General features: G+C 40.4%; 1 protein-coding gene across 11 annotated transcripts in view; it reads right to left on the reverse strand.

Moving 5' to 3' along the window:
- Window positions 1-9470: 9470 nt before the first annotated feature.
- The window catches only part of add3a (adducin 3 (gamma) a), a 104498-nt gene continuing 97188 nt past the window's right edge, over window positions 9471-16780 (reverse strand). For 9 of the 11 annotated variants that reach the window (XM_085459909.1, XM_085459906.1, XM_085459904.1 and 6 more), the window contains 2 exons: window positions 14637-14729; window positions 9471-12530 (listed from right to left, as the gene is read on the reverse strand). In XM_085459909.1, coding sequence (XP_085316035.1) covers window positions 12280-12530; window positions 14637-14729 — 344 coding nt within the window. In that variant the 3' untranslated portion in view covers window positions 9471-12279. The remainder of the gene's footprint in view (window positions 12531-14636; window positions 14730-16780) is intronic. The other 2 variants (XM_085459912.1, XM_085459913.1) reach the window with 1 other exon arrangement.

Genomic DNA, 16780 nt, shown 5'->3' on the forward strand with positions numbered 1-16780 from the left:
GTTTCTTGTGATAAGGATGTTATGTAATGGGTGTATGTAGTTGACAAGGGAGTATAGATCAAAATGAGTAGCCCTACGCCTTCCTTTCATTTTTTGCTGAGGATGCACAAACATTCCCTCCTCTCATCCCATTTGTAAAAGTACATCGATGTTTATCGCAATATTAACGGATAGCTGAGTGCATAGCACTGCCGCTGATCAATGTACTCAGAGGTCAGCACATGGTCAAATTAATAGAAACACTATATGCTCTTTAAAGTAACACATAATGTTCGTTTTTGGCACTGAATAAAAGTTGACTTTTAAAACATACTGATCAGAAGTCCAGCCCATGTTACTATTCCTTTAAACCTTTAACAAACAAAGAGGAAAAAGATGCTATTGATCATCGATGGAGGATTAGATTTGCAGTAGGGGCAAAATGGGAGGAGCATATAAGAGAGTATCCACTTACCCTTTTATTAAATTTTTCTTTAGCAGATAGGCTGTTAACAATAACTATCTAATGGTCCCACATCACCCTTATTCTTTCCTCCCTTCGTTGGCTTTCACTGAAATTCATAATTGATTTTAAAATTGTATTTGTAACATATGTATGACCAAGCTCTTGAATTTATTCATCTGGGGGCAAAAAAGTCATAGATTTTAAAACTATAGATTTTAGTCCTGTTCTTTATTACGTTTCAGGAAGATTGTCTCTCTTAGCATTGCTAGGATTCAGCCAAAAATAGTAATCTAATTGGCTCGCATCAGTCCAATCAGCTTCTCATTTATAGATAAAAAGCTATACAACCTTTGAGCCCCGTGTCCTCAGCACAACTGATCACCAGCTAGTGTAAAAAATGAGAGCATTTGACAGCTAATGAGTCTGAAATGGACAAATGACAAGTTAAAGGAAAAATGTGAACTTTTGACCCCTACAGTGAAGGGATCCGGGCGCAAGCATGAGAGAAGGGTTGCTGTGAATCAATACAATATTGTTGTGAGTGAGCAGCAATCTGCTGAAACACTTCTATTCACACGGCAGTGGTCACTTCCAAGATGAGTTCTTCCATCCATTATGGCGCAAAGGATCAGCGAATGGTTTGAATATTAAAATAATGGCCATCATAGTTACTATACATGAGCCCAGCTGAACGTCTGTGGGAGGGTGTAAGGTGCATTGAAGCTTCTGGGGACGTGTTCTGGTCCACAACACTTTCTCCTAGATTTTGTCATTCATCTTTATTGCTTTGTTGCTCATTCTGGAAGGAGAACCTTACTATCATAGCCAGTTCAAGTAATTCAGATCATTAGCATATCAACCACCACAGGAGCCTGCGTGTCTAACTATCAAGCCATTGTCAAGGACTCGACATTATGTCGTTGTACTCTTGGATGTTGATAATAAAAATGGCACTGGGTTTCCTGTTGGATGAGCAATAATAAAACACCAAGATAATACTCCTCAGCAGAGTTCCTTTTCTTGGTTTCCACAAACAACATTTATAATCTCCCTCCAAAGGCTCCACTGAATTGAAGATTAGGGGGCAATAAGTGAGATCCTTACTGCTTCATAGCGCAAAATGAACATAATACATCTTCAAGAGTTTGACAGAGAACCTGATCAATAACGGTGACTTCACACACACACACACACTGATTTGCAATTTTAACCTACTCACTGATGGAAGTCAGTTTTATAGAGGGACCATTAGAGGACGCACTCAATCCAAAAGCTAAATAACACAGGCGCAATATAATTACAGTATAATTCATTGAGATATCTAGTAGATGCTCACTGGGTGCTTTTGCTGGAGCTCTGATTAGTTAGCTACCTCAGTTCAGTAGAGAAAAATAGATTTTATTACTTCTGTCGATAAGAGGCCATCACAGTGAATCTGTGCTTGCAGAAGGAGTTCATTAAAGGTCACAGGCATCTTAATCAGAGATGTTGGGCCATTTGCTTTAGTAGTATCGGTTTCATGCGCACAAACTTGCACACACACTTTTGAGTTATTTGTTTGTAAGGCGATTTCACCACAAGTTTGCATACATTATTAAGATAAAACTGCGCTAAAGCGATCAAATGCCAGACTGAATTTACGAACATCTCGAGCCCTGCATGTGCTTCTCTTTCCTTTTCAGCCTTTCTTGTGCGATAATTGCCTCTCTCTCTCTCTAACTTTGAAGCCATCTCACCCCCTCACTTACTCTTTGGTAAATTTTGAATTCCACCACTTTTCACAGGGTTAACATCAGAGTTAGAGATGCTTCATTACAAACTATTCCATCACTTAAACCTGGGATGAATTTTACAGCTGACCTAAAAGGCGTGCAGGAGAACACAGAGCATTACTTTCAGATCTGACCCGTCTGACTCTAGTTAGACTCTAACTCTGTCAACGCCATAAATGTAGTTTTCATCATTATTTTTTCCTGTTTGCCAGATAATGCTCTCTATTTGTATTTATTAAAGTCACCGCTACATGCTGTAACATACAGACCCTAATCTAAGACACTCCCAATCTTTCTGAATCCCATTAATTGATTAATTCTAGCATTTTGACAGATGTTTCAATATTCTATATTACAAAGATACATGAAAGAGATTTGTGGTTTCCACGGGCCAGATTTCTTAAAGCTCTGCTCCACAGCAAATTCTTCTTTCACTTCAAAAAGCTACAGGATTTAATAAAGATGTACAGCATCATCTTCATGACTGAAAGGTGTGGACACACTTATTATTGCATATTTATTTGTTGGACTTTCCCTTTCATAGCACAAAACTTTGTTTCCGGCACACAATTTAATGCCACAAAAAAGGACGCGTTACTTTAGTTGTGGGATTTGTGATAGTTGGAGCTTTCATTTAAAGTAATGAAAGAGAGAAATGTTATCAGGAATAGAACGTAACTGTGACGTGTGGGTGACTCAAAGCTGTGACTGTGACTGCAGTGCCAAAACTCTGGCTCTGTTCTGAAGCTCTTCACTCAGTCGTCACCCAGAGTGCTGATAGCTGAGTCCCTCTCTGCACCTCAATGATACAAGTATTCATAGAAACTGAGCAGAACTGAACAGAAACTGTTTCAGTTTGGGGGCTTTTTTTGTTAAATTTCTACACAGAGATTGATGGTAATGTTGTCACCACCACCACATTCATCAATATGAAAGTGTAGCCAGTAGCTTCTTAGCTTATCTTGGGGGGAAAAAAAGTCTGGAAAGAGAGGAAAACAAACTCAGCCTACCGGCTTTCTTTATCTCACTATGAACACATTATATCTTGTTTGTTCAAGAAGACCAAATGTAAACACACCAATTTGTGGTTTTGGGTGGAGGTTGTGTCCCAGACTATATCTCAAACATTTGTAGTGATTTCCTGGAGTATTGTCATTTGAGTTGAGTTAAGTTTAGCAACTGCAAGCTATAATTTAGAGCGAGTGTTGTACTTTTTATATCTGTGAGTATGCTATGGATCCCTTGCATCTGAGTGAGATAAATTTTGTGATCCCAGCAAACAGCCAAGATATACGTCTGGGCGTGGAATATATGTCCCCTAACAATCCCACTCACTGAGAGGCTGTGCACACACTTGGTGTTAACGACGGGTCTTTGAGTTAAGGCTTAGGGCATTGGTTCCCAAACTTTTTTTGCTAGGGCCCCTTTGTTTTACAAGAAAAACGCCTCTCTGTGCAAAATGGGTTTAAAAACATAAACTGCTGTGGGATACTGTTTGTCTGTGATTTAGACAGGGGGAACAAATTGTGGCAGGATCAGCCTGATGTTATTTGTATCCCGCTGTAACTTTACTGTATAAAGAGCTAACATCTCCAACATGTCAGGAGTAGTTAGTCATTACAAGAAGTGTTAAACTTGAGGGGGTAGGGACAAATAAGTATATAGTATATACTTCTGCCTACTCCTTTTCAAACAAATAATGGAATGATATTTTGTAATGATTGTGAAGGCACATGTTTGAAATGTTTGAAATAAAAAATGAACTGAACTAAAAATCAAGAATGGGGGATACTGTTTGTCCGTGATTTGGAGAGCCCAGCGCTGCTCACGACGCAGGGAAAACCAATTCTGTCAGGGAGACCTACCTCGGCACTTGTGCAGGTGAAGCCAAAGGGAAGATATGCTTCACCATATTTTCGAGTCTTTGGCTTAGAATGAAGTTGGTTTGGAAACATATTCAGCTATGCTTCATCTCCTGCTTTGCGTTTGTGCGGGAGCCCCGTGCTAGCAGTTTTTCCCGTTTCATACCGGGCCCCCCTGCAATGACCCCCCACACTTTGGGAAGCTCTGGCTTAGGGTATAAATTTAATAATAAGTTTTGGGATGGCCTCTTTCTACTTACATGAACAGAAGGAGGAAGTTCCAATTCCAGTCACTGACAAAACAAAGTTCCTGAAAGCCATTACACAGTGTTTATTTCCAAAGCAAAACTGTTTGACACGCAAACCTCGTATCTGGAAGGACAAGAGGTTTCAACATGAAACAGTTACTACACCCTTACAAACTGTGATTAGTGAGGCTTTACTGGCAAAGACCTAGTGTTAGAGGACTTTATAACACACTTGCAGTTAAGGTTAAATGGTCTGCATTTCATGTGAAGTTCTCAGCATTCTCGTGTGGCCTCCACAAGCAAAAAAAAGAGGGGGGTGGGGGCTAGACTGGAATTGGGCCAGATTTACTTGAAGACTAGGATGGGGACGGCCGCACCTGCTGTTGTTATTGTACTGTTTTCAAGACCTCTCCTTGGAGGATGCATGCAAAGTATCACAAACGTGACAACATTTGTCTCACCTTCACTCAAGTAGAGTCATAATTATGGATATAAAAGTATAACAATGACATTTAATGTGAGAGAACAGACTTTACCTGCTTACGTACTAAAAAAGAACCAGATTTCATTATGTATCCTCCAAGAAGATGAGGAAGAATTCAGCAAGACCAACTAGTCATCTATGATAACTACAAGTAAATATAATGAAATCATTATACCGAAGAGTGAGAAATTGGTCTTTTCTTCACTGTGTTTCCAAAAAAACGTGTCATTTAATTCCAATTTGGGCCACCCTGCTAAAGACAGTCATTTAATGCACATATGGAGCATTCGTATTAAGAAAAAACTGCAAAATAAGAAATTGTGATTTTTTTAATGGTTTGTCAGAAAGTTAAAATTGTCACAATTTGTTGCATACAAGAGGTATCTTGTATGAGAAAATCTAACACCAGTTTGCAAAAGCTGTGTGGCTCTGTGTGGGTGGGTGGTCCCAAGGGGTGTGCATTTGCACTCAGCCCTAACTGACCCCTTATGTTGTTTATCAGTCACTAATTCATCCCAGTGGCATCTGGGTACTACTGCAGTCTGTCGTCACTGTGAAGCTTGGAGTGGTAGGGTGTCTAGCTAGGTATATTGTGGTGGGGTGGGTGCTTGTGTGTGCATGTGTGTTTGTCAGTGCATATGGGATGGGCTGTGCTCCCAAAAAAAGGCCTATCATGGTTACCGCACTCCCCTAGCAGAGCATCCATCTGGACGCAAGTAGTCTCATTGTTTTGACACTCACAGCAGGATGCAGTGTGGAGAGGAGAGGGGAAGCCCTCTTCACCTCTTTAACAGTGTTGAACATGATGTAGCAGGATGGGTCTGTGTATAATGTATGAGTGTGTGCTGGTTTACAAATTTAAAAGGATAACTGATTATTTGAAATTGAATTAAAACATTTAATTATTGAAACTACAGCAGTGGGAAGTGAGGCAGAGGGAACGAGGCTCTTCTCATTCAGATGACAAACTAAAAAAAGAGCCTGGATCAGACTTGTTCAGTCCTTTTCCTTTGTTTGTTGCAGGGTGTTTATGTTTATGTTCCCCTGTCCTTTCCTGTTATTTGAGTAAGTTGTTGATAGGGCCTTTATTTGATTTATTAGAGGAGTCATATTTATAGATTGTTTTCATTTTGGCTTTAAACTCAGCCGTGTCAGTGGAAATTCCTTTAAGAAAAAATAAACCGTTAAACACCTCCTCTCCTCTGAGCTCACGCTGTGCCGGCGCAGAGTCTCCTAGAATAACACATCATAGTCAATTTTCTACATCACTGTAATCAGTTTTACCCCATTTTCTTAACAAACACCATTTATAATGTTGTGTTGAAAGAAAAGTCAATATTCAATGAAATTCAGAGAATATATTCTCCATTACAGGGAAAAGGCATACATGTTCTACTTAGCGTCACGAGTTAAATTAGATGCATGACTATTTTTCTGGAAAAAATTTCAATGGTTTTATCACTCACACTGGTTTTCAGTAGAAGTAAAGAACAAACAATTACCTCACTCTGGAGCAACTAGATGGTGTCATCTTCACCACGAGACACACAAAAACACGCAGTGTCACGGGATCGCTCGTACAGATTTATTGTTCACAACAGGAACGTTGCCAGATAAAGTGCTGTATACTGGTTTCGCATTCACTGACGCCAAGACAGGGTTACACTGGTTTTAAATGCTCTCTATGGAAGCCAGCAACATGTAAAATATAAATGATAACAGACAGAAGACGTGAGATAAAAGAAATTACGGCTCATCCGGTTTCCCTCGTCTCACTCTCGTCATACACCAAACTCACTCCCGTACTGGTGTCTTTTGTCGGGTTTCTCTGGATGCAAAGATTCAGTTCACGATGAGTCTTAGTTTTGGAGTTAGCCTGCTTGGAATAACACAACAATTTTCATTCAAAGTTCTCCATCACTAAATTCACATTAAACTGATTTTCTTTTGAAACATTCAAACATTCATTAAAGTGCCAAACTGAACGACCTGGCTCAAACATACAACTGTAAACCAGCACTGATCACAAGTGTATATTTTTTTAAGTAATGTTTTCCCCAGAGAAGTTCACGTTGCTGATATAAACCCAGCAAAGTGCTGAAAAGCAGAATAGTTGTAGACATCATAATAAGTGAGGGGCAGCCCAGGGTGGACAATCTATAGCAGCTTAGCATCAAAATTATACATTTCCCTCAATTTGGGGAAAACATCTGAGGTTGCAGGAAAGTAAATGTAAATAAGACATTTTAAAAAAAAGCAGTAAGGACATTTTGGGGGTGAAGAGGAAAAAGTGCTGCCAAGTCTACGTAAAGATGTGCAGACTCTAAAAAATCTGCGAGAGACATCCTTCGGGGAAGTTAGCACACACTATTGTGATGCTAGTTTTGCATATTTTGGTTTGCATCTTGAAATATAAATGCAATCAAGGCACAGTGGCTGCTCATGTGCACACACCTTCAAATTGGTTTTGACAGTCCATGCCGTGCAGTGACTGATTAGCTCCGACGCGAGACGGCTTTTTGCCGTGGTACGGTCCAGTTGGGCTTTAAGTGTCAGGAAAACTTTCAGACAGTAAAATGAGGTTTTGCAAGACAAAACAAATCATCCTAAACAAAAGAAAAACTCATAAAGATACATACACTGGAAGTGATACAACACAGAACACGTTTTAAAGCTGTGGTTCCCAACCTTTTTAACTTCATGAAGAGGAACACATTTAAAGACGTTTAAGTCAGTTTATAGGATATAGGACAAGGGTGAGATTTTTGCAACAGCATCAGATGCGAATTAGTGTCTCTGAGTGGAACTGAACCAGCAACCTTTGACTTTGTTAGTCCAAACCACTACACTATGGAGATATATCCATGATGTCATATATTACTCCCAATCATAAGCCAGTGCCAAAAAATTTAGAGCAGCTCTGAACTGTTGTAGATAATATCTAAAGATGTGTATGACGACACACAAGTTACAAACAGCAGGATCAGACATTAAATCATTTTCTTTTTTTAAACATGCCAGTTCAAATCTAAAACTGCACAATTATTAGAATAGGGAAGGGAATTTGTTTGGAAACGTGCCCTGTGCCTCCCTCCCACACACACACTACTTGGGCAACTCTGTCACCTAAACTGAGCATGCCCAGAAGTGATAATGCAGCTGATACAAATTATCTCATGCTGCGTGATACATATGAAAGAAAAACTCTAGTAAATCTCCCAAACTGAGGTCACATGTAAAAAAAGGCTATAGCCTGTATATAAAGGATGGCTGTAGCCACATTACATCACCCACTCCTACACATCATGACCAATCTTACTGAGGGTCTGAGGGCTTGTTAATCACAGTGTAGGCCTTCACCAAATTAGACCCTATTTCATTGTTTATTTTATTCTAAAAGTAGTTTACAATATGAACACTATACTTTATTAAATAACAGACAATAAAAGGGGAGAGTTACTGAGATATTAAGTGAGAAGTCTACTTGCATCTTCTTCTATGCAAGTGGATTTCTTTCTGCAAGCACTCGCCCACTGCTGGCTATGAGTCAGAATCCAGGTTTAAAATGGCTTTATTATTCAGACTCAGAGTATACTACTACTACTGGATTTGTGTGGTAGGGTTGTGATTACTACAGTTTTTTACATTAGTGCAGCCCTAGCCCTTCTCAAAGCCTCGACCAGTATTGACTTGAATTGTAGGTACTTCATTTTTTTTATTTCAAAGGGAAGGAGTGTTTGGAATAATAAAGCTATTTTTAACTCTTTACCCCTTGAAAGCCTGCTAGGAGTAAGCCCTTCAAATCCTTTTCTGAACTAAGCAGTTTCTGGTGATTGGGTTTGCATCAGAAGTTAGTGAGGGTGGTCTCTGCCTTTGCTGCTACCTTTGGAAAAATCTGGAAACTATTTTAATGGCAGACTAAAGACAACATTTTTATTCTAAAAGGTCAAAACTCATTAAGGCCACAGAGCGGGTCATCAAATAACGTCTTTATAGGGAAAAGCATTTGGACAGTGTGATGCATTTATAAGGATGCATAGTTATGGTTATTGACCAGTTTGAGGAAAATATTACAACAGTTCAAATAAAATGACTTGTCGTCACTCATGTGACTTACAGATCACCTCGCCCTTAGGTTGGGAACAACGGCCTTAAAAATCCGCTGTAATAAGACTTCACGTGTGAAAATAATGACAAGGATTATTCATAGCACAACAATAACTTGTCACGGAAAGATTTCCTTATACACAAACCTTACAAAGTGCTGCTTTATATAGCCATGGGATCATGACTCAATGCATATGTTTACTCTCATCATGACTTCTGTCCTTCCAGAGTTCTTGGGTCTGTTGATGATTTTCACATTTAATCAGTGCCATATTTTTCAGTCCTTGATTAAAGATAAAGGCACCAGAGTCCCCCCACCCACCACCACCCCACCCATGCTCACTCAACAAAGCGTCCTGTATGTCAGCACAGGTCTTTCTCTTCCATGAGGCTGTTCTACAATACTGAAACCTCATGAAAATGCAGCATTAAGCTTATAAAACTACTCCGTTCATGGAAATGTTAAAGTAAAATGATTGTGTATGGATTATGTCAAACTAAAGCTGAAGAATGATATGGACTGTGAAGCACAAACATGAAAAAAAATGAGCATCGGGTTCTTAAAATACAGTTTTATTTGTGAATTTACACAGATTAGCAATACATCTAAAAGCAACTCCATTAGATAACCATTTATATAGGATTTTCACAGGTCACAAAGTAGCTTGGCTCATTCTGGCATGCCAAAGCAAAACTCGTTCTTTTTGTTTGTTTACTTTTTTTTGGTTTGTTTTTTTGTGTTGAACAGAAAAAAAAAAGAAAAAAAAAGAGGGTGAGACATTAGCAAAGCAAGGTGCAAACAGTCAAAAACAGATGAGAAAATAAAAAGGATGTGATGCAAATTCAGTTCATCTGGAAGCAATTTTGCTAAAAAAGAAAAAAAGGGGTTAATAAAAAAAAAAAAAAACACCACCTAATGCGTTCTGCAAACTTAAAAAAAAAAAAAAAGAAAAGAAAAAAAAACCGTACTGCGATACAAATGGAGGATGAAAAAAGATTTCCTGGAGGAGCGATGTATCAAAGAAAACCAAAAAAACAACATCTGAGTGGTGAAAATATGGTGTGTTAGTATCAGGTTGTCCTTTTCCCCTGCTCCTGTCTACTACACACAGATAAGCACTTCCATTTCCTCTCTTTCTCCATCTTTCAGTTGTGTGCCCTCAGTTCTTCGCCCGGAGCCAAAAGCTATCGTTTAACACGGCTAAAGATGTGCCCCTAAACCCTCCCGCACTCCCTCCAAATCCAATACTTCACATTGCTAGCTGGGATATTGGTACATCTGGTTAAACTGCAGGGGGGAGGATATGCAGCAACCCATCACACTTTGGCTTTGCTGAGTTCAACTGTGGGTCATCCGCCAGTTACAACAGGATCGTGTTTAGAAGAGAAATTACAGGAGGGGAGGCTTTAGAAGCTGAAATAATGACTGGGCCCGGAAAGGAATCATAAAAAAATAAAATGTCCTATGACCTCCTAATGATGTTCCAGTTCTTGGAGGAAATAAAACAGCAAATTAAGCAAGGAGGCGTAGCTGCTGTGAGTGTAGCCACTGCAAAAATATAAAATAAAATAATAAAGTTTTGAGGTGCCTGAGGGGTGTCGATGCAGTCACTGGGGTGATTTAACAGAGTTCTTATTAGGGTCTATGACGCCTGAGCAGGCAGATAAGAATCACAACCCTTGTCTTATTAAAATAATGGAGGAAAAAAATTACAATATGGCTTAAAAACACACGCACGCACGCACAAACACACCAAACAAAAAGACGTCACCGCTCTACTCTCCATGACCCATGCTTCCCATCGCAGCTGGGGACTGCGTTTAGCAGAAACGCTGCTTGAGCACAGTAATATTTTCTCACGTGTGACACCAATGAAAGATTATTCTGTCCGTCTTCATTCAACTCACTTTCTGGGTCCTGACCGCTCCCCGACACCATGCCTCGCTTTCTACTTGCACGACTTTTACCAAATTACTTCACGATCCTCCTCACTGGTGAAACCACTTGCAACTAAAATGTGTTATATACCACAAAAAGTGCTGCACCATGAAATAAAAAATATATAGCTAACGAGAAAAAAAATCTATAGCCAACATATCCAGTTTTCATATATCTGTGTTATATAGTAACTTTGTGTACTCTGAAGGTTAGAATATAATTTGAAAAAAAAAAAAAAAAAAAAAAATCAGGCATCACTACAGAAGACAGCCAAATAAATTCAGTTGCTGCAAAAAAAATAAAACAGGAAAAAAAGAGAAATCATGCATAACATCTGTATTCTCTGTAGAAGCTTAGAAATGAGTACAAAACAGTCAACTAATACCAAATTTGTGTTCAGTAAAAATGAGATGACAAACTAGAAATAGAGATGCTTGCTTAAGATGAGATTGTTTTTTCCTCCCATTAATTTGGCAAAAAACCAACAAACACTGAGATGAAAAGGACAAGATGAAAAAAAAATGCTACATAAATATTCTCTCTCAGATAAAAGTTGTGATAGACTGTCAGCCTCACTGTCTCTACTCTTAAAACTCATCTGTAGTTCAACCACAACAAGCTGAAAAGAAGGTTTTTGTCAGAAGCCTGTGCCTACAGTAGCCTGAAGAGCGTGAGAGAGCCTCTCTCACAGTAAATAAATCAACACAAACCCTGTGGCTGTTTTCTTTTTCCCTCTGAGACCAGTTTTCCAGTGTGACTTGAAATTTTATGTGGTCTCGCTGTTCCGTATGCAGAGTCAGGTGACCGGGATATAAAAAAAAAAAAAGAAGAAGGAGGAGGAGGTAAAAGGGCTGGAAGGTCTTAGAAGGGGAGGAAAAAAAGCGTTTCTTTTAAACGTGTGCAGTTTTACAACACTCGGGCTGCATTCCAATTATTTGAAGCAAGAAAAAAAACAACGTGGTTTCACGTTCCATTTTTCAACCCGGGAATAATCACAGGAGTAGCCAAAAACTCAGGATCTAAACCGGCCTTCAATGACACTTTCAAGGAGCCCCGTTAAAGCCCTGCACAGGAGGTCAGGTGTGCAGACACCCCACTACCAGCCCTAGCCACCCCACATCTGTTGCAGTTTTAATCTGTGGCCTCACTTGCCCGCCCCAAACCCCTAAGCTTTCTTGTCTTTTTGCAGAAGGAGAAAACGTCTCTTTTTTTATTACAAACAGATTTTTGTTAATTCGTTTCCTCTGCCTTTTGCACATAAAACCTTTTGTTAAAAAACAAATAAAATTAAAAACATAAAAGGACATTTAAAACAAAATAAAAACAGACATTATTAAAACAGAAAACGGGGGTTTGCTTGCCCCTCATTCTTCTATGCAGATGATCTCCCCGTCTGCCTCGCCCCCTGCTGCCTGCTCGCTCTCAAGCCTCCGTCTTCTCTTTCTTTTTGTTTTTCTTCAGGAAGGATGGGGTGCGGAACTTCTTCTTCTTCTTGGTGTTGGGCGACTTGGAGGGCGAGCTCTCGGGGGACAGGGCCTCTTCGATTTTCTCCCCGGAGCGCACGGTGATCTCCACGCTCTCGACGCTGGTGGTCAGCTGGCTCACGCGCTTTGACAGCTCCTCGTCCACGTCCCCGTGGTCGTTTTTACCGTTCATCAGTCCTGTGTGGTTCTCTGCGGGAAGGGAAATTAGCCAGACACAAGTTAGAGGTGAAAACATCGGGCACAACATCTGCAAGATGTGATAAATTCTCCCACGACAAAGAAGAGCTCCCTGGATTTAAGTGTTCTTTGGAAGGGATACATGTAGGGTAAATCTATGAGCTGCAAGGCATTCTCTTTTCAAATAAAATATTCTTTGGCTTTTTACATCATGATCATGTTTAGCATTTTGGCATACAAGCTATTATCTGGTAGTTAAACAGAGTTCATTAAAACTGGATCTTTTCTAGTCGTTTTCCACCAATAGGAATCTTCAGCTTGTGGATGTCCACCAAGAACAAACTCATAACTATTACTGGTGGAGCATCACTGAGGTGCATGTTCATGTTATCATATTGGAGGAATGACTGATTAAATCAATATATTTTCCTCACACTGAATATGTCTCATCTCTTATTGTGTCTCATTGTGTCCTCTTGTGCCAAATGCGAGGCTCTGTTGTCGGATGTACTAATCACACAGTGTCCCCGTGCTCTACATATTTCGTAATATCCCTGCGTAAAAACCCCAGTGACCTGATAGCCCAGAGAGTCTGCCCTCCTTTCAACCCAACAAAATGGGAGCTTTGAACAGCACACTGCACACACTGCCTTAATCGGTGTTCACGTAACATGCCGGGAAGCGTCACATCTCCGTTCTCTGTGCTGCAAATGCAGGTTAACCAATCCAGGGCGCTGCTTTCATATTACGCACCAAACGTGTCCTCTCAGGTTATTTTCATCATTGCATAAAAACCAGATGGTTGGACTAAAAGGCTTGCTGTACACCACGGCTGACCTCATGGTGACAGTGTCAGAAAATATAGGTCCCCTGAGTGAACGCGCCGTTATTGGTTAATTGTTATTGTGTGGTTTTGCGTGTTTGCCCTGGAAGGAAGTGGACAGGAAGCCAATCCCATAGTGCCATTATTTACAACTTGTAGAGAGACCTCTATGATCCTGCCATTTCTTGGCGGCACACCAAATGGCTTCAAATGTCAATCTTGCGTGTTAACAGACGAAATACATTCAAAGGGCGGCAACAGGCAAGAAACCCAGTGATGTGAAACTTCCCATTACCAATCCGTCTTGTATCTTTCATTAGGAAGTGATGCAGAGCATGACGGCAAAGCTCTCAATTTATTGGCTGATCCATGTTCCTACTCTCATCTATGGCCACAAGCTGTAGGTAGTGACCAAACGAATATTTAACTGTTGGCAAAATGAGCCTTCTTTGAATGTCTGGGCTCTCTATTAGAGATAGGGGTGAGCAGCTCAGAGGAGAGATGCTGCTCCTCTACATCAAAAGGAAAGGCGACTCAGGCATCTGATCAGGACGCCTTCTAGGCAAGGTGTTTCAGGCATGTTCAACAAGGAGGAGACCTCTGGGCAGGACATGGTAGACAGCTTACCCCCCCAAGACTGTCTGGTGAGAGGGGGGTCTGGGCATCACTACTCACACCGTAGCAGACCCAGATAACTAGCAGAAAATGAAAGTATGAGTTTTCATCAGGAGGGAGTTCGTTTATCTTAGCAATAAAATGAGAGAAAAGTGCTGGGCTGATATAACCACAAATTGATGCCATTTCTTGAAGCAGCTACTCTCTGGCAACCAATTGCAAAATCACAGAAATCCCTGAATGCTTGATAAGTTTACAAGACTTCAAGTCTTTAAAAATTGCTTCTCCCATTGCTCTAAAAAACAAACAAACCTTTGGACCCTCAATGGCAAAATAATAAGTGTATAAAATATGAATTCATACCTTTCAGGCAATGCTACATTTTCATAATCCAATATAAATTTGAATTGTCCAAAAAAAAAAAAAAAAAAAAAAGCCAGAGAGGTATTAAATGTAGTGAAACTGTTGCAGTTTCATTGAATTAGATGACCACGTTTTAACATGAAAGACTAGTTAGCACAGCATGAGCTAGTTCAGGCACTGTATAATAAGCATTTAGTCTATTGCAGTTAAATTTACGCTCTCATGCTCGTCCACAAACACACGTCGGACATTAAAGTCAAAAAGCAAGACAGTGAAGCTCATTCTGAAAAACAATTCAGTCTGTGAGTGAGTGATACCTTCTTTAGCTGAAGTGCTTTGCGGGGACTGGGTGACAGACAGAGACTGAGAGAGAGTGGAGCCATCGTCAGAGGTTAGCTCGTGCTCGCCATCTGCAGGGAGGGTAGGGACGGGGCCAGGTGGGGGGAGGTTGTGAGGGTTGGATGAGAGGATTGTGGCAGGGTGTAGGGGGTGGAAGTAGAGGGAAGACAGCAGGGGTGAGTGGGATGAGAGGTTGGAGGGAATTGGGATGAAGGGTCCGGAGGGAGTGGGGTGGGGAGGTTGACAGATTAGTGGTAACACACACACATGTTAGAATCAGGGCATGCACAGCTGTTTTCCAACAAAATTTACAAAATCCTTGTCTGCTGATCACCCAGCTATCAGAGTGCCATCAATCCACCCGCCCCCGGGCGTGGGTGGCTGAGCACACACTGTAACATTTTGCTAAACCTTAACACAGACAACGCTCTTGATGGTGACTTGTGGTCCACTGCTAGCTAGACCACCAAAGTTTAAACTTTCTTTATGAGATGTCTCATTTACATAGACTGAAGTATTTGTATTGTGAGACATTTAAATACAGAAAAATTTAGTTTAGGGCAAGAAAGAAAAGAAATCTCAGTCACTCTTATATAGAATAAGGAGATTATGAGAAAAGTTTATATTCTTCTTTAAAATAGATAAAGAAACAAGCATAATGAGTCCCCTTTGAACTTTAGATTCTTAAACAATTCTATCCAACCATAAGGAGCACATAGTGTTGCCAGGCAGCTTAGCTACAGTAGCTTAATTTTATTTTAAACACCAATTAGTCTGAATGAAAGACGTTCCCTGATCACTTTAACACATTCATTAGTACGTTCGGGCTTACACATCGAGCTGGCAGTCGTCACAATCATTCACAACTCCTACAAGCACAGCGTATAGGACGTGTTTGCATAACAGCCTGATCTGTGCAGTGATAGTACTCGGTGTTCTGTATATACACAGATAAAAATGCGTGCGAGCCTCAGATGAGATGATCTCAGTGTGTGTAGTCATTTTGTCACCTCATGTGAAACATATAGCACATAATACGCATCTGTACATGTGTTCATACATATCTATGTCACATATAGCTCAATTTGATCAGTTCTCTTATATAATGCGCATTATAATCAATCTGTTTTTTAAAAAATGATCAATATATACAATCTGCATGTCACAACTAATCGCAGGCTAAGCCTATAAACGTGTGTGTGCGTGTCCGGGCCGAGCATGTATCAGGCCTTTCCAGACGGTCTCCAGCTTGTCTCCAGATTGGTCACCGGGGATTCATGGGGCTATGGGGGCAAAAGTGTCATAGCAACGGGCTCTGATCATGTGGCGGGTGTGAAGACCTGCTGTCTGTTCGCTCTGCCATCTTAGTCACACTGGCCCCTTACACACATACAGTCGCACCATGTTTCATATGCACAGAAGAACATTTGCAGCCATCCATACACATGGCCTTACCCAAATATACACAACACACAAATACACATTCACTGTGCTCCAGTGTGACAGAAGGCCCCCCAGATATTGATTCGCTATTGATTTTTCCTCTGCCTCTCTGAAAGATAATAGGACAGAAGGCTAATATGATTAGCCTTGACTTGTGTGTGTATTTGTGTGTGTGTGTTGACAAGGTTAACACAGTTTAAAGCAGCCATAGACCTTGCATATAGATATAGACGTATAGGTATATAGATGTGCGTCTGTGCACGCGTTGACCGAGATCATTTAAATCTTTTGTTACCACCAGACTGCTGAGAGGGCACAAAGGAAAGTTGAGCTGTTTACTAATCAGTCTCCAAGGGGACGGCTTTGTAATTGCAGAACCAATTTTAAGAAATCCTGATTAGTTTTAAGCTCAAGTTGAAATCTGCTCCAGCTGTTTATTTTAAGGACTTTTGAATATCTGGCTCTTAGTGTCTTATTTTTTCCACAGTTTAAAGTCTTTTAAAACGTGCAAAAAACCCCTTTAATGACTCAAACACCAACAGTAGTTTTAGGTGCCGATGAGCTTTTAATCCAGGGGCAACACAAACTGATTTCACTCAGCTCTCAAGAGATACAAGCGGAACCGGATAAATTCATATTCAAGATTTCTTGAGGTCTTAGTTTTTCCTTCAGGGTTATT

Source organism: Copadichromis virginalis, linkage group LG6 (genome assembly GCF_057382275.1).
Source record: "Copadichromis virginalis isolate Kocher_CV1m ecotype Utaka linkage group LG6, C_Virginalis_male_GT1.1, whole genome shotgun sequence".
Taxonomy (NCBI): domain Eukaryota; kingdom Metazoa; phylum Chordata; class Actinopteri; order Cichliformes; family Cichlidae; genus Copadichromis; species Copadichromis virginalis.